Source organism: Suncus etruscus, chromosome 3, assembly GCF_024139225.1.
Source record: "Suncus etruscus isolate mSunEtr1 chromosome 3, mSunEtr1.pri.cur, whole genome shotgun sequence".
NCBI classification, from domain to species: domain Eukaryota; kingdom Metazoa; phylum Chordata; class Mammalia; order Eulipotyphla; family Soricidae; genus Suncus; species Suncus etruscus.
The window spans coordinates 22,955,576-22,977,348 of record NC_064850.1 but is presented as its reverse complement, the minus strand read 5'-3'; the positions used below and the strand labels follow the sequence as shown (position 1 = coordinate 22,977,348).

The 21,773-nt window shown below is 36.7% G+C and overlaps 1 protein-coding gene across 7 annotated transcripts in view; it reads right to left on the bottom strand.

The window, feature by feature from the left end:
• LOC126003964 (neurexin-3-beta) overlaps window positions 1-21,773 on the bottom strand; it is a 1,607,127-nt gene that overhangs the window by 1,157,730 nt on the left and 427,624 nt on the right. For all 7 annotated transcript variants that reach the window (XM_049770305.1, XM_049770308.1, XM_049770307.1 and 4 more), the window contains 2 exons: window positions 7,551-7,989; window positions 1,974-2,357 (listed from right to left, as the gene is read on the bottom strand). In XM_049770305.1, coding sequence (XP_049626262.1) covers window positions 1,974-2,357; window positions 7,551-7,989 — 823 coding nt within the window. The remainder of the gene's footprint in view (window positions 1-1,973; window positions 2,358-7,550; window positions 7,990-21,773) is intronic.

The window sequence follows — 21,773 nt, the reverse complement described above, 5'->3', positions numbered from 1 at the left end:
AGAGGAAGAAATGAGATGTTTGACCTGACCTTCAGTTTTTATTCTACTTCATAGACATCAGAAGATCCTCATTGTCCCAACTCATGGATTGAAGAAAGAAAATAATCTCTCTATACCTCATAAGTCAGTATCAGAGTATTCAACTTTACAAAGGGATCTGGACTTCCTGGGAATTTGAAGAAATTACCAAACCCATGTGGAACCATTTTACTCCAAGTGGCACCCATTCAACTTGGTTCATGTTCTAGCTGCCATTGCTCCTAAAGTCAGTGAGTCTGAATTGTGATCCAAAAAACTATCAGGAAGCATAATCTCTTCACTGCAATGCCCATTGTTCAATCTTTGGTCCAACTATAAGGAAGATTTACAGTTCTCTGGAAACATACCCTAACTTGTACTACAGTTGACCTCAAAAATTATTATGAAAAAAGCTCTCATTGGCCATCCATTTTCTGCTACAGGCTGGGCCCAGAATACTTCCTCATCACCATTTGTCTGCATTAGAACTGCTTCTGATACACAAACATTTCTTGTCTCTAGCGATACGAAAAGATATTCTTTAGGTTATCAGGAAAGTCTTCTTTTCTAAGAATTTTCATGCCTTCTTTGTCTGGATTACCAACTGAACTCGGGCTGCTGCCTGATAGCATTTTATTATTGTTCTTGAGTTGATATCTAAATTTCTCCATTAACTAAATAACAAGTTTCTTGAGAAAAGAAAAAATGCTAAGTATAGAACCATTTCCCAATTTCTATAGTTACATCCTCAAAAAACACCCTAATAGTTGTACATTATTTCATCTAATGTAGTAATTGAAAGTCAGTTTATTCTGTGTGCTTAGTATATAAAAGAATAAACCAATCTACCTCATTAATAACAATAACAGAATGTCTTTTTCTTGCTATAGTCTCTTTTCTGTATTTTAACTTTGATCTCTGCCCAAACTTTTAATTTGGTGCATATATAAGAGTTCATAGTGGCAAATGGAAATGGGGCTCCTCCCAATTTCCTGGCTTATTCTAAAGGAGCAGCCTCTACTTCAGCTCCTCACTTCTTCATCATCTTTCGCACCTATCCCATACCTCAGACTTAACTCCAGACCATGCTAGACTTTGCTCAAGTCCATATCACCTCCCTTAGTACAGGGTGCCTTTCTTGTCTAAGACATACATCTTCATTCAATCTCTTTAACATGCTTTTATGCTCGCTCTCATTTCAAATTATAACTTACATTTGTATTACTTGCATATGCATTTTATTAACCCTACAATACATTAAATTCCTTTGAAATGGAGATTCTTCTTCAATGATGCCTATAAAAATATGTATACCTGTAATATTCCTTAATACTTACTAAGTGATTAATGAATGTAGCCCAGAGACTAACTGAATCACTTAATCATTATCAATATCTTGTGATACAGGTTTCTGCTTTTCTGACACTTTACCAAATTGTAAACCAAATCTCAAAGATATTGATCATCTTGATAGAGCCTATACATCTCCCTGAGGGAGAGATTCACATCCTATCTGTCGCTAGTATTCACATTCTTCTCAAAAATCTAAGATAGAATGGTTTTCTATTTTATTTAACACTATGTTTTTAAGACTATACCAACATTTCGCATGTAAAAAGCACTAAACAGTATAAGTTGTATAAATCAAATGAGTCAATTGATTCATTTGAAATGCATAAAGCATTCACCCACATTAAGTAGATGTTTTATGCTTAATTTAAAAAATGATTATGATCACATTAATATTTATTCCAAAGTTTCCCTTTCTAGGATTGAAGCCTAATCAACCAAACTCACACCTCCAGAACTCTAAAGGGTAAGGTCTGAAAAGTAGTGAACTCAGGAAGATTATTAAAGAATACACAAGGTAGGTGCAAGGACTTGGCAGTCCAGAGATATAATTACAGTGGTTACCCCCGGAAGGACTACGAATGCACTCAGGAGGGTCAACTCACCCCTTTCACAGGTTCGTCCCCAGTAGCCAGTGCCAGTGCAGTCGCAGATGAAGCGGTTCCAGCCGTCCTTGCACACAGCATTGTTCTTACAGGGGTAGCTGTCACACTGCTTAGCGTTCATTCGTGAACAGGAGGACTTGACGCCTGCTGCATTCTGCATTTCTGCCAGCTGCCGGATGTTCTTGCTGCGCCCATCGATGAACAGGTCCCGGATGCAGCCCACATAGCCATAGTTGAGCATAGCAGTCCAGAGCTCAGTGGGGAGGATGAGGCCAGCACGGTTTTCTGGCAGCCCTCCCAGGTACATGTCCCCTTCCAGGTCCAGGATCTCACTTTCTCCACTGGCAGTGAAGGGCGTGCGCCTGCTGTTCACTGATATGGTACCTGGAATGGAAGAAAGAAAGAAATAGAGTCACATTAGAGCCCTCCTAGCCCTGCCGGTGAAGTTGTTGCCATGAACCAACTAACAGAAGTTTAGCTGGTAAATCCTGAGAATGGTGCTTCTTGGGCATGAAAGGAAAAGTCAAGAGAACGATGAGAACGATGTAGACACTTAGTTTCCATCCCTGAACTAAGACAGCCTGATCCATAGGAAGATTCAAGACCTGATGACTTTTCTCTATTTCATGCAACTTGAAAGAAATATGATTTCTATTTAAGCTTAAATGCCAATTTTGCCAGGCATTTTCTGGATATTCCCAAAGAAGTGATTTCTTATTATTTGATCTTAATTTCCTCAATTACAGGTTGAGAGAAGTATTGAGACAAGTCTCCAATCCCTAGGCTGATGACATGCTTCTTGCGTTATGTCAAAAGTGGAACTCTATTCTGTGCTTTCTAAAGTACTTGCCTGTGTCACGGGCTTTGTCAACCCCTAAAGGTGGAATTTACTCTTCTTATTCCAGCAGTCTTTCCATATTGGCATTAGCTAACAGTCCTGCCAGTGCACATTTAGGGACTTGTTTCTGATAAAGTTCAAGTGAAACACATTTATTTACTCATTTAATAAGCATGTATCACAGACTTCTCCTGCCCCTGATATAGCTGGAAGCATAGAGATGAACTTGACAGATGCATCCCTGACCTCATGGACCTGATATTCCAGACTAGAGAGAAAGAAAATAAATCATTCAGTAAACTAGAGAGGCAGCTAATGGCAAATCTAGGAAGATAGTGAAATAGGCATTATGGCAGCAGCCCCTAGCTATTTTAAATTGTAGAAGCAGAGGAGATGAGATAGTACAGAGGACAGGGTGATTGTCTTGCACATAGCCAACCTGGGTTAGATCTCTGGCATCCCATATGGTTCCCTAGGCACTGCTAAGAGTAGGCCCCGAGAAATTCTTGGTGTGGCCTCAAAAAAAGAAGGTTCAGAATAAGTGAGTACCTCTCTAAGAATGGTACAAGAAAATTAAAGCTATAAAGTTTATAATTATTCAAATTTCAAGGAAAAACATATCACTAAGGGCATAAAATTCCTATGGGGTCTTTAATATTATGAGTATGGCTAGAGGGAAGTTTGTGTTAGGAGGTGAGGTAGGGGCAGGAGACAGAAATTTAGAGTAAGAATGTGGGGTTATAGGCTGACTCTGTAGCCCAGAGGCTGGCCTGGGAAGCTGAAAAGAGAATTCTCCTACCAGATGGCTTCCCAACCCTAGCTTACTTAGTCCTTAGACACTTTATTTCCTAAACTACAAACTCAAATGATACCCAAACTGTGGTTGACATTTTAATTTTCTAAAACACAATGTAAAGTGATATTCGAATTTCAAGCCAGACATTTTGTAAATTAATTAGCATTATTAAAGTACTTGATTGATACCAAGCTGAGTTATACCATCCATCTAGTAGCTTTCACTCTGCCTGAATTTCAGTGCCCTCTGCTATGAAAGGACCAGTCTAAAGATCTTAAAAGATCCAGCAAGATCAAGACTATAATGCTCACTTTCAAAGACAAAGTCAACAGAGGTGAGAAAGAGTAAAGAGGAGAAAAGAGCCTTTGAGAAGGTAAAGAGAACAGAAAAGTCCCCCTCTGTTTGCCCATAGAAATTAATTGCCTTCTAGAGAAATATGTGTTATCTCTTAGGTTTTAATCAATACATAAATATAATAATGTCCTAGCTATAATTTTAATTTTATTATGTGTTTTTTAAAAATGGATCATCAAAACTACCTTATAAGGTAAAAGTTAATATATTTTACATTTCAAATGGGAAAGTTGAGGTTTACTTCCTTTTTACAATTTATTCTATCTCCGTCTACCATTCCCTTTCCCTTCCACCTGTTCTAGACCAGTGCCAATGATGCCAAGAAAGACAGGTCCATTTTCGTTCTCTGGAATTGGTCAAAGGAACAAGAAGGGCTAGAATTAAATTCAGGTCCTTGCATATATGGGCATTGTACTGCCACTTAAACCAGTTCCTTGGTTTTCTTTACTCTTTATGTATTCAACCACTATTGACAAGAAGCAATGTTAAAATTGATTTCTATTTTGGAGCATTAAATATATCTTGAGAACAATTTGTCCACTAAATATGTGACCACAAATGTTTTTAATGCACTTACTATATTTTAAGAATCACACCCCCCCTGACTGGGGAGTGATCATAAAAAGCTTTCTAAATCATCTCCAAATCATAGTATTTAGAATGAGCAAGGAGAGAAGCAATAGACTTAGATGCACTGAGAATTTCAAAGTAATCATTTTATTCTATGCTCACAACTAGTTGAATACATCAATTAAAATGGTAAATTAGTCTGTGTGTATGATTAAAGCTTTTTATTGTGTTCATTTATCCTTGTATAGATTTGCATCATTTTTTAGGATTAATAAATATTAGAGTCCTAAAATTTAAACAAAGAATATTTTATATTTATATACAAACATAAAATATTTGTATTTTATTCTTTCAGTTACCTAAAGTCATTCATACTCCAACAATATTATGAACAACATGATATTTTTAAATAGATAGACCCTAAGAGACTATATCCATATAATGTTCATTACTGTATATTATGGTCCTGTTTTATCACTAATTATTGTTCTTAACTTTTTTTTTTTTTTTTTTTTTTTGGTGTTTGGGCCACACCCGGTAATGCTCAGGGGTTACTCCTGGCTATGTGCTCAGAAGTTGCTCCTGGCTTGGGGGACCATATGGGACACCGGGGATCGAACCACGGTCCGTCCAAGGCTAGCGCAGGCAAGGCAGGCACCTTACCTTTAGCGCCACCGCCCGGCCCCTGTTCTTAACTTTTTAATATGACTCATTTATAAGATAAATTTAATCATATAATATATGAAATGATGAATATATATATGACTTGGTGATCCACAATTTCAAGGGACTAATGAGTTATAGAAAGTATCTCCTAAAGAAAAATAGAGAACTACTTTGTTTCCAAAAATAGGTCCAAGGCAAGACTGCTGATGAGTTAATGGGTGAGGCCTTGCACGCGGCTGACCCAGGACAGACCACAGTTCAAATCCTGATGTCCTCTCTGGTTCCCAACACTTGCCAGGAGTGAATTCTGTTGAAAGAAAAATAGATCCAAGGGCAAGAGAGATAGTATAGTGATCAGGGAGCTTTTGATGCACATAGGACAATAGGACAACCTAGATTCAATGCCCTATTAGGGTTCCCCATGTTCTGCCAGAATTGATTCCTGAGCATAGATCCAGAATAAGGCTTGAGCACTACAAGGTATGACACACAAACCCAAAAATGTTAATGGGTCCACTACTAGATCTAACAAAATGAATTCCTACTTGGAAAGTCTATCTATATTGAAAACTAATAGAGAAAGGTATCTTGCAATTTTATGTTTCCTAGCCAATCTGTGACATAGGTAAATTGTTAATCTGTTGTTGCAGATCTAGATCAGTTAATCATGGAACCAATGAACATGATCCAACTCCAAAACATATGGTCTTTCAAAATATACAAAAATTACAATAACTTCTCTTATTCTGAGAGGATGGGGGGAATTAGCTGCTAATGGGGAATGGTATGAGCTTCTTTATTGGCATGATAAAAATGTTCTGAAATTAAAAAATGATGATCGATAGTCAAGAACTGATAATGAAGAACTACTAAGCTGTATATTTTAAAAATGATTGTTCTATTATGTAATCAGTATCTCAACGAAGGTATTATGCAACATTAAGATAGTAAAAACTTAAAAAAAATAAAAAGCTGTTTCCTTTGTGATTCTGAGACAACTTTTTGGGTTCTATGCCTACTGACATCTTATGAGGTGGTCCCCTAGAAAGATTTGGTCTCAAGAAAAATTATTTTTGCATATTTTCTATTTAAAAAAAACACATGAGATGTTCATTCTTGCTCAACAAACACATTTCATCCAAAGCTGATCAGATTTCAGATAATCAATAAAACATCCTGCTGAGCAGTAAACCATGAAGGGCTACAATCGGCCACATGTCAACACTGAGCAGAATCCATCTAGTTCTTCCTAAGGAAAAGACTGTTCAGCCTCTTCTCTGTATAGAGACAGAAAAGCCTTTTTTTGGAGATGAGAATTCCTGGAAGTAGCCTTTCAGAGAAAACTATTGCTTTGTAGGTCAGAGTCACCTAGAGAGAAAATAGCCAAAGACTTTCGGGGTAGTTTTTTCACAACAGTGGATCATTTAAAAAAAAAATAAGGCAGGTAGAGCAAGAACCATTCTTGAGAATAACACTGGTTAAATTGAGAGTTAGTAAATGTGTGTGAAACTGAAACACCCTAATTATCACTCTAGGTGAAACACCCTTTTTCATGGACAGACTGTGACCTTCTTTGCCACAGGGTCCAGAGAAAACTGGGGAAACTGTTCAGGCATTCAAAATCCCCCAGACTTTTTATTTCTATCTTTTTTTCCTTCTCTCTGTTACTGTTCTAGAGTGGCTATGTACTGCCTGAGGCTTGCTTGTTTGATCTGCGGCTGCAGAAACAAACAAAGCCATTTAAACCAAATGTAAAAGGTTATAAAAAGGTAAGGCGAGTTAGTGAGGTCTGAGTAGAGAATGAAATACAGGCTTTCACACCAGAGGAAGGCTTTAAATTGAACATGACTTCAGGAAAAATCAATTTTCCTTTTCCTTTCTTGTCATAAGTTTTCCCTGCAACCTGACTCTTGCCAATTATTGAAGAGGGCATTGTTGCATAAATGTTTGCACCGTTAGGCTTATTCTGCAGAGTAATCACATCTGTGATGTCACAACTTGTTTCTAGAGAAATAAGAAATAGAAGAAAGGGGAAGGGATGAAGGGAGACCATAATAACAGGAACATGACAGTCTCTTTGGTAGCAGTGAAATGCTATTTGTAAAACATCCTCAGCTTCAGAGTCTTGAAGCTATCAATGAGCCCATTTTGCAGTGAGTGATGGGAGATGAGAGAAATGTGAGCCCTCAGTAAGATGATGCCTTGTTCTAAAACATAATCTTATCATAAACATGAAAGGGAAAAGCAAAACAATATACAAGCATATGATTGCAAACATTAACATCTCTAAACCCCCCCCACACAAAACAAAAACTACAATCTAGTGTCAGGCTCAAATCCTGCTTCTTCTCACCTGATCTGCCATCTCGTTGAATGTCCACGTGGTACCATTCCCCATCATTAGCTTTCTTCTGTGTGGCTTTCACTTTGATGGTGCCAGAGCCCATATCAAGTAATAAGTATAGGTTGCCATCAAGAAGTTCCACAGCGAAGAAATCCACCTTGGTGTTCTTCTGGCTCCGAGCATCTTTCCTCTCTTGGGGTTTGCCATGAGTAAAGAGGATCAGGCCATTGGGTTCGGTGGTGCGGAAGTCAAAGGAGATGGAACCCATGCGTTTGGTGTTCCACTTGGGCAAGCTGATATAAGCCTCTGGAGTCTCGAAGTTGATGGGGTCCAGCGTGGCCACATTCTCACATTTGAATACAACTTCACCATAGATTTTCATTTTAGTGTCTCCAATCCTGGCCAGGCGAGACAGCTCCAGGCGGATGTCATTATTCTTATAAACAACCTGTTAGAAGTCAAACAAGAACTTTGTGAATTGGTCTTCCAAACACGAACCACCTATTGTTTTCTGGTGCCTAAAAATATGTTCAAGAAAGGAATTCAGGAACTGGTAGTCTGAAATAAAATGAGAAACCCTTGAATAAGCCTTTTGTGGAAGCATACGCCCTAAAGAGCCCCTATGTGTTATTTTCATCTGTCATCTTCCAATTAGATTTATGTGTTGGAAGATTACCCAATATAAGTATGCAAATAGAAATTAATAAATACTGAGTTGTTGATATATTTTGAAAAACAAAAACAAGCTAATCATCATTAATAATAGATGACTAGTAGTGAAATAGTATGCAGCCCTTAAAATTAGTTTAAGCTCTTGGGACCATATAGCAGGTAGCACGTTTGCCCTGCATGCAGCCAACCTAGGTTTGATTCCCTACATCTCATATGGCCCTCTGAGCACAAGGTGAAAAATAAGGCAGATTTTAGGAAAAACAGACAGGAGAATTGGGGGCAGTAACTGACCCAAAATAACCAACCTTCTTTTAAAGGCTATTTGAAAGTGTGTTTTCTTCTTTATGTCCCTAAAGCTACTTGTCTATCTACATGGGCTTTACTTGATGAAACAAAGCACCAAGGTCTATCCTCACTGATAGGCAAGTAACCACCTTTAATACTGTAACTGTCCCTTTTCTATACCCTAAACTATTAACTAAGATTAAATAAGAATCATGTATGGTAGAACATGGAAAGTCCTGAACATATATACAAAATTAAAGAGAAACAACAGTAGATATTTGTCACCAGTAGTTGTGGAAAACTAGGTCAGGCTTCATGCTGATGTCATTCATATAAGCAACCTGTTACAATTCTAACTGAGAGGGGTCTGAATTGAGATTCTGCTATGGATATCATGCTCAGAAGAAAATGCTAGAAGTATAGGAGTCTTGCATACTCAATTGAGATGCTCCATGTCAGCAACCTCCCTTTATCCAAACATCTGCTTGGTGATACATCTCTTTGCTCATGACCAAGCAGAAGCATATCAGCATCTTGGATAGGACTTAAAATGAGAAGCCCTGTTGGAGCCTGCCACCAGAAATTATGTATCTAGTCCAGTGTCCTCCATAAGTGAGACTGTCACCTTAAGTCTCCACTTGGTGACTGAATTAAAAAGAGATGTGGTTTCAAGTGTCAGAAACCATCCTTGGACAAGTTATCCCCATGAGTAGCAATTAAAGACAATGTAAAAATGGCTCCCTGTTCTGGGGGTAAGGTGCTGTTACACCTCTTCGGAGGCAGAGAGGGAGAGTTACAGAATGACAAGTTGATCTTAGGACCCTACCATTGACTGGAAGGGAAGACTGCTGTTTGCACTGACAATTAGGAGGCATGAGAATGAAACAGAGAAACTAAGAGTCTTGAATTAAGATAAACTGTCCCAGAATAAGGCCAACCTATATGCCTCTGTTATCTTTGATCTAGAAACACAGAAAATCAATTCCAGAAGCAAGTCAATCTCTGAGAGCAGGAATAATAAAAATTTTTCCTACTCTTTGAGAATCTACTAAAATGGCAGACAGTTGAAAAACATTATCTCATCTATACCAGGCAAGTGAAGTTTAGCCACATTTTATAAAAATTAAAGAGACTTGGTATTTGTGCAGAATTGTTTAAAAAAGATTTAATCTAGTAAACAGATCTCTGCCTGCACTAGGACAAGGCTGGCTCAGAGACAGGGAGGAGGTCAATGGTTCTCCTGTTGTTCAGGAGAAATCCTGTTGCTAAAGCAGAAATTTATTGTCAGGCACAGCAACCACAACTAGCTCCATTCCAATGCAAAGCCATTTGTCCCTTCATCCATCAATGATCCAATGGATTTCTACTCCTTCCCCCACACAGGATCAGGCTTAGGTACTGTGGATGAACTAAGGTGTGTGCTTCTGCATCTTTGTTCACTATGTTTCAGGTTACAGAACTCGCCTCTCTTCTCCATCTTTAAATGATGGCCCTTCACCAGGATCTATAAAAATTCATTTATATTTTCCCTGGAAGGGATCCAACTCTGCCCTGCGTTATACCCTCACATATTTGGTACACTTAGAATCCTTATATTATCTTCTAGTGGCAATGCTGTCCTACTACTGTGATTGAAAAAGGAGGGACCTCTCTACCCTATAAAACTCTTACATTAAATTCTTCTGTGGTGCTTGATTTATATGGCAATACATGGAAATGAACAAAGTGGGAACATGGTAGAATTCACTGTATATTTGTGCAGTAATTTTCCACTCAAGAAAGTATTTCTTTTTTTCTTTTCATCTCACACTTAGCCAGATCTTTGAAATAAGTCTTTTTGCATTGTTTTGTAGGGTCAAAATTTTATATTCTCCACCAAAGCAGTAAGGAGAGAGAAGTAGGGACATGCCCTACGGACCCAAAACTCCTCTTTTTTTTTCTAGTTCTTTCTAGCAATTAAAGTTTTGGGGTTTTTTTTTGTTTTGTTTTGTTTTGTTTTTTGGTCTTTTGTTTTTGTTTTCATTATAAATATTGTTGTCTCCTCCCACTTCTTTGGGGCCTAAAATCACTCCCAGAGATGCTCAGCCTGCCATTGTGGGCCTCATGGTTTAGTAATTAGACCAATGATATGGGGCTGCTTGAACTCATGATAATGAGGTTATCCCTCTGATTACTTCTTGGGTCACCCAATACTCAATGGAGCCATGTGGTACTAAATATAGAATTTAGAACCTCTGCCCTTTGAGCTTTCTCCCCAGCACTAGCTCTTTTTCTTGTTCATAAAGCACTTTCAATCCTCTGTATGTCTACATACAGGAAAATTTCCATAAAAACAGCTAGGTCAGCTTATTAGACCATCATTTATGGTCTGTAGCTTGATGAGTGAGCCTCATTGCTTTGTTCCAGATCACTGGACAATATTTGAAGGATTAAGATGCTAGAGAACATTCTCCAAAATATCTCAACTAGACAATACATAACAGAAAAGTGAGAAGCCCAAGTCATGGTTGTCTTGACAAACCTAAGGAAGCTCTTCAAATTTATACATAATGTGAAATAACTTATTCATTAAAAGCAAAAGACAAAGATGTGTTTATTCACTCTACACACAACTTGAATATTTTTATGATAGATAATATTAGAACGGATGTCTATCCTCACATGGTACAAACTTCTAAGTTCAAGATTAGGTTAACCTTGTCAGCATATAACAATTTATAGTCAGAATGAAATAGGTAAAATAAGTAAATACATAAGTATATAAAATAAGTAAAAGTTAAAGGACAAATGCCAGATAATCTCACTCACCTATGTTAAATAGGAAAACAAGACAATAGAATGAAAGTTATAAAATGATGGAAAATTCTGGGTCCTGGATTAAAGAGATGGGAATGCCAAGGGATGGGGAGAGTGGGTATATGGTAGAATGAAAAATATGAATGAAACACATGGACATTGGTGAAGGGTCTTGACTTTTTGTGGTGAGATAAACATCAATCTATGTTCATCAAAAGCATCAGTATTAAATATACTGTGAATATGCAACCCAGATATAATAATAAAATTTTAATCAGTTAATTAATTAAAAAGAAACTGAAAGAAATCTTGCTTCTGGGCTTTTTACAGGCTCACACTTCCCATAGTTTCTATCCAACTTTCTCCCATGAGCAAATGATTACCCTGGCCAGCTATAATTTTCTCTTTTTTAAAGTGTCTATTTTATCTATTTATTGCTTAAAATACTCAAATGTGCTAATTTGTTTCAGTAATCATTGCTAGTATATTTACAAGATACTTCAAATACCTTATCTGTACAAACCATATAACTTTTAAAGTCTGAAGCAACATTTAGTTATAGAGGCCCTTCATTAATACTATATTGGGGCTGGAGAGATAATAATAGGACAGGGTAGGGTGCTTGACTTACATGCAGCTGGCTTAGGTCATACCTGCAACATCCCTGGTTCTCTGAATCTCACAAGAAGTAGAAAGTCAGGAGTAATTCAGCATTTTCAGGTATGGAACCCCAAATCCAAAATAAATAAACACTCATATCCTCATGAAATTAGATGTTGAGCTTTTGTGGCAGTATACCCGGTGGTTATGATCAGAGATGTTGGAGTCCCACTAAGCCAGGTTGGAGTCCCACTTCACCCTTACTGGCTCTGTAAACTTAGACAACTATTTTATTGATTGTTTCAGTTTTTGATTCTTCAACCTTAAAATACGTGCAACTAGTCTCACTCCAGACTTATGAAAATCAGTTGAAAAAATTCATACATAAAAAAAGTTTACACTGTTTTTGCCTCTATATAAGCACTCAGTAAGTGGTAGTTACTACTATTAAAGTTTTTCTCTTATTACCCTATGAAGAGCTATAACTGAATTATCAAACATTATAGAATGGTATAGAGTCATTAAGAAGGGATTATTCTGCATCTAATACCTAAGCCAACTGTACTGGATCAGTATTGAAATTAGAAATAATTCTGGATTTAATGATCACTAAAATATAATAATTAATAATTGCCTAATGTAGCATTTTTAAGCCCTAATGGGGCTTAAATATTTTTAAGATCTAATGGTTGTTATTTCTAGCTTTTGTTTCTATTACTTTATCATTTCTATTTCTGCTTCTCCCTTACATCCCAACCATCCTCTCACACACACTCACATATGCAAAGATGGAGGATATATTATCATTAACATAATTAACATAATTTTCCATCACAGTTTACCACTGACAAAACTCAAATAATAAGTCTTAGCACAAATGTGGTAACAGATGGTCCACTCTGTTTCCAGAGTCTAAAGGACAGTATCTTAATGGCAATGGCATTGATGTCTTGCTAATAGGCATCAGTAAACTAACTTTGCATGCTGAGCTGCAGCTGGTATTCAACCTAGGGGCCAAAATGTCAAGTGCTACTATATGGATGACACTATATTCATGTTTTATATTCTGGTAACAGTACTAAGATCTGACAAAACAAAACTCAAACACCAGAAACAGAACTAGAAACTAAGGATCAGAGTTGCAAAGCTAGAACCAAAATAGGCCCTAAATAAAGGTCAATGAGACTCTAGATGATGTTGAATCAGTGATAAAATATTGGAAGTTAATTAGAATTGTAAAATTCAGTGTAATTCTAAACTCTCTGCATAAGACATAAACCTATATGCAAGTTGGATCTTCTCACTAGTCTATGGTCTTGTTTGTAAGAGTAGCTAGCACAAGACAAAAGGGTACAAGTCAACTTGAATGAAAATAAAAGGAAGATAAACCTTGTAGACAATTCAGCCAGAAGGATAGGGAGAGAAGAGCTGCATGTGAACCAGCCTCATGAATCAATAGAACATGGGTGACAGTCCAAGTATTCTTCTGTTAATGCAAGTCATTATCATTTACAATAAATTATATACAAACATTTATTTTCCTATCAGAATCATTATGAAATGAGAAATGATCAGATAAGTTTATCTTCAGGTACAGATGGTTAAGATTTCCAACTTTTGGCACCATCACAGTGAAGGTGTCAATTTTATTCTCAAGAAGAACTTTCTTATGACTTTTATTCAGCTAAAACTGCTGATCAGGAACAGGAACCATATGTTCATGTATCCCATAGGAAAAAATTCAGGCAATCAAGTTTCTGGAGTATTTTAAGATACTGCAAAGTCTTGGACTATCAGAACAAAGATTTGCTGATTCAGACTTTTAGCATTCTCACAGTGTCTAGGAAGTTTCTGCTAAATTAATGAAGCAAGAACTAAACCTAGACATACATAAGAAAGAAAACAAGATATCAACCAACACAAAGGGGTTACAGGTCTTCAAAATCAAGCTATGTCTATGGATAGTGATGAAAAACTGTTTTTTAGATAATCTAGAAATTGCCCAGGTGACCATTTTAGTTCTACCTAAAAGGCAAGAAAATAAATTACTTCATCTTTAAGAACCATACTGGTGAATATTTTCCTTCCTAAGAGATGGTGCTCATTGTAGATTAATATTGCTCTACTCTCTGCTGCTGTACATTTAAACATGGTGGGGAGTGGAAAAATGGCACAGCAGGTAGGGCTTTTGCCTTGCACACCGTCAACCTGTGTTAGATATGTTCTCACTATCCCACCAGGAGTGATTTCTGAGCTTAGAGCCAAGTGTAACCCCTGAGCACTGTGGTATGTGGTTCAACAACAACAACAACAACAACAACAAAACATAAACATGAATGGAACCTTTTAATTTTTTTCAAGGTAGCACTACAGGAAGTTACCACCAGATACTGAGAATTAAATTTTGAACTAAATATTTCTCCATCTTTGTTATACTCTAAGTATCCCCTTCCCCAACTTTCTGTTTATCTCACCTGAATGATCAAAACAGTCCACACCTGGAATGAACAGGTAGAGGAGTTAGCCTAAGCTAGGGGTAGAGAGGGGATAAGAGAGAAAGTGAAGTGGCTGGGAGATTATTAAACAGGAGCTACCAGGGGTCTGGAACTGAGCAAGGAAGCATATAGAGCAGCAGGAAAGGAGACAGAAAGATTTCTGGAGAAAGAAATGAGAAAGAAGGGCGTAGTTTAGGAGCAGCAGAGAGAATAGGCAGCTAGCCAGAGGAGAAGCAGCAGAGAGAGGCTGCTTGAAAAGTTTAGCATAGAAGCCATGTGAGGAAATGCACATGCTGGATAGGGCAGTGAAATAAAGCTGGCTGATTCTTATGAAACTTTAACTGACTGTCTGTGAAATTATGTTTCTGCCATTATCCTGCATCTTCAAATCCGCCAGAGGTGCTGTGTCTAGAAAGGCTGTTCACCCCAACTCTAGGACTTTTAGACTTTATATTTTATATTAAAACAACAATACTTTAATAATAAAGTCCACTTTTGTATAAATTGAAAAAAAAAAAGACACAGAAATTTGTTAAATAACTACTATGCTAAGACCACAGAAGAAACACTCAATCATGTGATATAAGCCCTGTCACTGACATATTAAGAAAATATTTAAGGAGTGCTTCAAGGAGAAACTATCCTGAATAAGAATTGGAGTGAGATATATGTCACTTTAATTATGAATACATGTGTCTATAATCAGAAATTTGGCAATACTACTTTTCTCCTTCCTCACTTTACAGGAATAGCATTATCATAATAATTTATGTTGTAAACATATAAACTGTGTATTTCTGATCTGGTAACAAATATATCTCCTGATTTAGCAAAGTGATTGCCACATTTTTATTTAGAAGTGAACTAAATAGCTATTCTAACTTCTTGCATTTAATTATACAGTGAATAAATTTCTCTGGTAAAATAAAAACTGTATTTCCTTTTGTCTGTGAATATTTGATGAGACACCAACCTAACTAGATTGAAAGTTACATGACACGAAGCAGAGGAACTAAGATCAGATGAGTAGGTGGTACCTGATTATGAATGGCTCTAAAAATAACGATATTATGCACGTGAGGGGAAAGAGAATCATTAGGGTAGAAAGGAAGCCTTTAGATGTTTGATTAGAAAAGTGGTAAATTTAAAAAGTGTCTTCCTGAATCACTATGAATCTGCCATTATTTTTATTCTGATGACTAGAAATGACTCTAACCATCTTACAGTTTTCCCTGAAGATAACATATAATTTTATGCCTAAAAACCGTCAATGGTACTCTATCAACTTAAAAATCAAGTGAAAAATCTTAAGCATTATATGAAAGACTCTTTTTTGTATAGTTTCTATTCATTATTACCTTCTTGCCAAAATTCTGCAGTTATTTCAGTAATTTAGATAATCTCTACATGACTATTCTATCTAAATCACTGCTGCTCATCACTTGAAGTATAGATCAAGGACCAATTCCTTTGGGCAGTTCTTTCCAATATTCCCATCTGTTTCATTCCCACACTTACTCTATGTTCCATATTACAATTGCTATTACAGAAAATATTATATTTCCATTATGTGTCTTTTCCTGTAGACTTAAATATTATCTAGTTAAATATTTAAATAGTTAAATAATTTGTGTTTTCTTTTATTTTTATATCTTTTAGTCAGTGCCTTGTTAAGTGCCTGGCTATATTTGCATGAGGATGGAAAATAATTTTGTAAGAGAGTATGTTTGTAAGAGGATGGAAAAAGTGATAAAATTAGCAAGGAAGATCATAAAAATTACCTTCTGTGGAGTTCAATTAAAATAGTAATACATAACTAATAAAGCTCTATGTAAATTCTGTGAGATAAAATTTATAAAATGATAAAGTAGAAATAAAAATGATCACAGGAAGATAAAAGAAATTTGCTAGAATCACTGAGTTTTGATTGTATTTTCCCTAGTGTGAATGCTTAGGAAAATGATCTTAGAAGATAAATCTTTTAATATAGAAATTCATGCATTCTGGAATGGCAGCTGTCATTAATTTATGTATCTAGGCATGACATTAACAAAATAATCAGAAACTCAATTGCAACTTGTAATAAGGTTTTGTAATAAGACAAACTTAGCCTCAATACTGTCCCTATGCTGGAGCCTGCTGAGGGACAACTGTATAACTATTTATCAGAAGGTAAAGTGGACTGCCATAGTACTTCAGATGAATTTTAAATAGTTCCTCAGGAACTTTACATTCTGTTCTCAGATTCCAGAAAGAAATAATGGAATTTCCCTACTGTGAGCACCATGACTAGATAGCTAGCAACTCCTAGCTGCTACCATCTATTCTAAAAGAAAAAAACATTACAATAGGAATGACTAATGACTTTTATGAGAAATAGATTCTATGAAAGGTCCAAAGGTAGAATGAATAGTTATATAAGTAGATTAATAGATATATCTGATGAAATAAAATATCAAGAAATCTGAGGTTGAATTTATGAAAAATAGATATAAAAAATAGACTATGGAAGCAATGAGTGCAGATTTTACCAGAAGATTCTGACCAAAGCCAACTTCCAGACTGACTTCTTAGTGTTAAGAATTCATATAAACAGGGATGTTTAACATGTCAACTTATTATTATGAAGTCTCTTCTTTTATTTAAAAGTATGTCAATGGGCCAGAATTGTGTGGTTTCTTGATGGCTGAGCAACTCCCAGTTACAGACTATTTCTTGCCTGGCCTGCTAAACAATTCTGCTGCTAGCCTAATGAAGACTCTAATCAGATAGCTCTTCAAAGAGTTCCAAAGAGGCCTTCTGTAATCAGAAAAGGTAGGGAAGTGGAGGGATATGTCATGATGGTGGTTAGGTAACAACAGACTCATTTTAAAACTGAAAGAAGGCTTAGTTGATAAGATTTTGTATAGTTGAAAACAGTATCTATAGAAATTATAGGATTCACATAGTTTTTCTCAAACAGCTTACTTCCCTTCATTGAGTATTATATAAAGAACGGGTAATAAATAAGACCATTTTTCTTGTGGTGCATCCCTTGCACGTAGATGAACTTAGCCCAATACATATACCTATGACTTTAAATAACCTTTAGAAAATCCACAGAGACCTGTATATCCACTAGATGTCCCTTAAGATACATAAAACTATCCTGTAGTGAATTTCACTACCATGTACACAAATCACTTTAAAACAGCTTTTCTAAGTCTGGGATCTTAGGTATCAACTATAGTCCATACTATGATGCTTCATTTTCTATAGATAGTATTGATCATTGTCATAATATATTTCAATGGAAACAAATTCCAACTACTTATAAGAAATGAATAGGATACATTTATTAATTGAAAATCATTTAGAACTATCAGTAACAGAGTGATACTGAAGAGTTCTAAAATGTATTATTTTATTAGGAAGTAAGTGTTTCAATACAACAGATCCATGAGCTAATCTTAAATTCAGAATCTTTATACACTGGGATCATGCCTTTTAGGCATACTTAAAATAAGTATGGCACATTATTTTAACTTTGACAATTTTTTTCAATTAATAGCAACTGCTTAGACTAGGAAATGGCACTCATAGTTGTTCTGCATGGATATAGAGGATGGAAAATCCTGTGGTATGCAGCTGCAGAACCTGAATTAAATACATTAGTATAAGCAAAAACTTGGGAGGATTATGGACTATGTGGACAAAGTTGATGGTAGTTGTACATATAATAATAGTTTATATAAAAGAGATTCCTGTCAGTGAGGTCTTGTTATCAGTATTTTACATATGACTATCTCATATTCTTGAGACAAATATAGAACATCATGATGTACACTTACTTTTTTTGAGTAAAGGACACTATTAATAAGTCACCTGAGATGCAATCCAGAAATCTATAAGGCTGTCTGGTACAGATGAATATCTTATTTGACCCTGACAATAGTATAAGCACAAGAAGCACAATACACTATGACTAACAGCACATTTTCTGCTGCCAGAATATCTGACTTAAAAATCCTTGATTTGTTGTTTGTTGAAGTATATCTCTGACAGTTAAACTTTCTGTATCTTAGTTTTCTCGTATCAGACTTAACTTTTATTATTCCATTTACATCATAGGGTTTCTGTGAAGATGAGAAGATCAAGTAGTTGTAAAGTGCTTAATATCGCTCTTGACATAATTAAATTGTTGGTTATATCTTCACTTCATGGAAGGTAGTTCAACGGATGGCATCAAAATTAAATGCAGGAATATATAGCTTGAAAGTTAGCGTGCTCAATGACTATCACTATCCATATTTAAACCATTTAAAACAAGTTTTATTTAATATATCCCTTTTAATTGAACTTCCCTAGCAAGCTATATTAGACATAATTAGCAAGTTAGTATATCCTGTCGATTGATCTAGCAGGTGACAATCATGTAGACACATTGAATGACGTCTCTGAATCTGGTGGAAGCTCTCTCATGGACCCATATCTTGCATAGGATGCATGAGAGGATGTAGAACATGAAGAGGAGCCAGATGGTATTCTAACATGTACTACTAATGACCTTACTTAACTTAAAAAATTAGTAAATTCCTGGGGCTGTAGCATATGAAAAAGTTTTCATAAGATGATTCTTGGAATTGTATATAAAAGTGTTTCCTTAGGTAAAGCAGCTTGTGCCTGAATATCTGCATATTGATTTTCTGCCATTAATAATTCATACGATAGAGTGACCCCTGCCACTCGTTTTTTTGTTCCATCCGGGCTATATAATTTGGATTTCACACCCTCCGCATAGAACATCTCCCATTTCGTTCGCTGTTTAGATGGCAAGCATATTTCAGCTAGTTTTTGAAATTCATGCAGTGTCCAAAGTGATTTTCGACACCAAAGTCTTAGCGTCTCCAGACAGTATGGAGAGGTTGGCCCAAATTCCTTACATGCTTTCTTAAACCGTTCCATGTTTTCTATTTCAAGGGGTTCGTAAATGGTTCTATATACTGTTTGTAACGGAACTGAGGCCGGATTAGCAGAAGTACTTTGCACCGTGCTCTGAGCCCTGACATGTGGAGCACTAGCCTGTGATTCGTCATCTGAGCCGGCACTATTTTGTGATTCCATTCTTTGTACAGAATTCGGACTTACTTGTGGACTTAGCACCGGGGGTTGATCATCAGTGTTAATATTTTGATTTGGGTCCTGAGTTTCTAAATTATGTTTCCGAGTAGATTTTTTGTTGGGAAAAATGCCTATATTTTTGATGGTGGTGCTAGATTCATCAGCCTGCACTTTGGCCTGGAGTTTCATTGGATAGATCTCCTTATTTTCCAGGCTGGTCTTAGCCTCACTTTTCCCACACTTTTTCCTTCCGAAATACCAGCCAATACCTATGCACGCCATAACAATATTAGCAACCACAGAGATTCCACAAACTATGGCTAATGGAGCCAACACAGGCGAGGCAAATATTTGAGTATCAATTGTCATTTGAACTATAGACCACAACCATCCAAAAGCAATGAATTTACCTATCATCCAGCCTATTTGTTTTAAATAGTATGGAAATATCCACTTGACAAACGCCAAACCAAAGAATTTGTAACAAGGTGGCACAATCAACACGGCTGACCATAGAAGCCATTCAAGGATTTCCAGAGGCAATTTCCAATAAAGCGTTTCACTTACAGTTATTGAGGGTTTAGGTCCCTGTTCGGGCGCCATTTGCAAGATATCTTCGCTGTTATCTTGGCTGGGTATTTGTAAATCCAAGAACAGTCCCCAGAATGAGAAATTACTTCCCATCCCTTTGTCCCCTTTCGGGGGAAGACCTTGGAAATATTTATCCGCAGCCAATAATAATCCACACAGACCAGAACGATAGGGTTTAAAAGATCGGGCAAGGAGAGCCAAAGAATCCTCCTGCAGCCAGCAGCTTTTCACAGAAGGACCCTTAACTCCTGTCCCTCCAGCTATTTATTCCCAACTCCACAGCGCCCCACCTGGAAGGGTTAGGTGGGGCAAAAGTCACAGAACAATCCTAAGGAAACACTTTTATATACAATTCCAAGAATCATCTTATGAAAACTTTTTCATATGCTACATGGGGCTACTGAGATAATACAGTGGCTAGGGCTCTTTCTTTGCATGTAGTTGACTCAGGTTTGATTCCCCAGGATTCCATATAACCCATATAAACACACCTGGATTCCTAAGGACAGAACCAGAAGTAAGTCTAGAGAAATAACTACACTAAAAACTATAATGGTAATGATAATTAATGAGTGAGAGGAGTAGAATACCTGTCTCAATACAGGCAGGGAGGTGGGAGAGGAGGGAAATGGGGGGCATTGGTGGTGGGAATGTTGCACTGGTGAAGGGGGGGTATTCTTTTTATTACTGAAACCCAACTACAATCATGTTTGTAATCATGGTGATTAAAGATATTATTTTTAAAAAATTTTCCAAAAAAAAAAAAAAAGAAAATTGCTTGATTTGATTCCTACCCCCCAAAATAATAAAAGAAATAGGAGATCCTGCTCAGTCTTTTCCCATGTCCTTGTTCACTCCAAAGATCTTCTTCAAACTCCAAGTTGAGGAATCTTAAGTAACTGAAACCAAAAAAATGTACCTAAATTCTTCTTTCCTCTTTAACAGTGGAGAGGCCTCCAAATTAATGCTTGAAATCTTATAATTGGACTCTTGGTACTTGGTCCAGGCAAGTTCAATGATAGAAACCCAAAATGCAGATACTCAGTCCAGCAGTTTTAGGAACTTCCAGGTTCACCCCAACAGTGCTCAGGGGCCTCTAGGCTATTCCAGAAATGCTAAATCAGCACACAGAAGCCACTGTATGCAAGGTTTATGCTCTAACCCTTGCATTATTGCTAGCCGTGCCTCAGGACAAGAGCTATTTCTGGACAAAGAAAGTAGGAATCAGCAGCATTCAGCACACATATGCCCCAAATTGAACTATAATCTACCACAGTATGGCCAGGTGATAGGATCTGGAAGCCATGACAGCCTTACCCAAACTTTGCTAGTCACTTACTAAACTGCTCAATACATATTAAACATTTATTTATATATTTCTATAATGAAAGCTTGGAATATAATCACACCTTCTGAATTACACGCATTAGAGACCTACCGTATTTTCCGGCGTATAAGATGACTTTTGAAACAAAAAAAGGTCAACTGAAAATCGGGGGGTCGTCTTATATGCGGAGTATATCCCGAAAAACGTTTCAATATAAACGAAAATTGTCTGAACATTGCCACAAAATGAATTTTCCAACTCGAACCTGCACCAATCACTGCCAGGCTGCTCGGACCACCTCTCTAACTCAGCCAATCCAAGCAGGCTTTTTATGCATGCAAATTATACAGTGTTCTGTACCCAAGT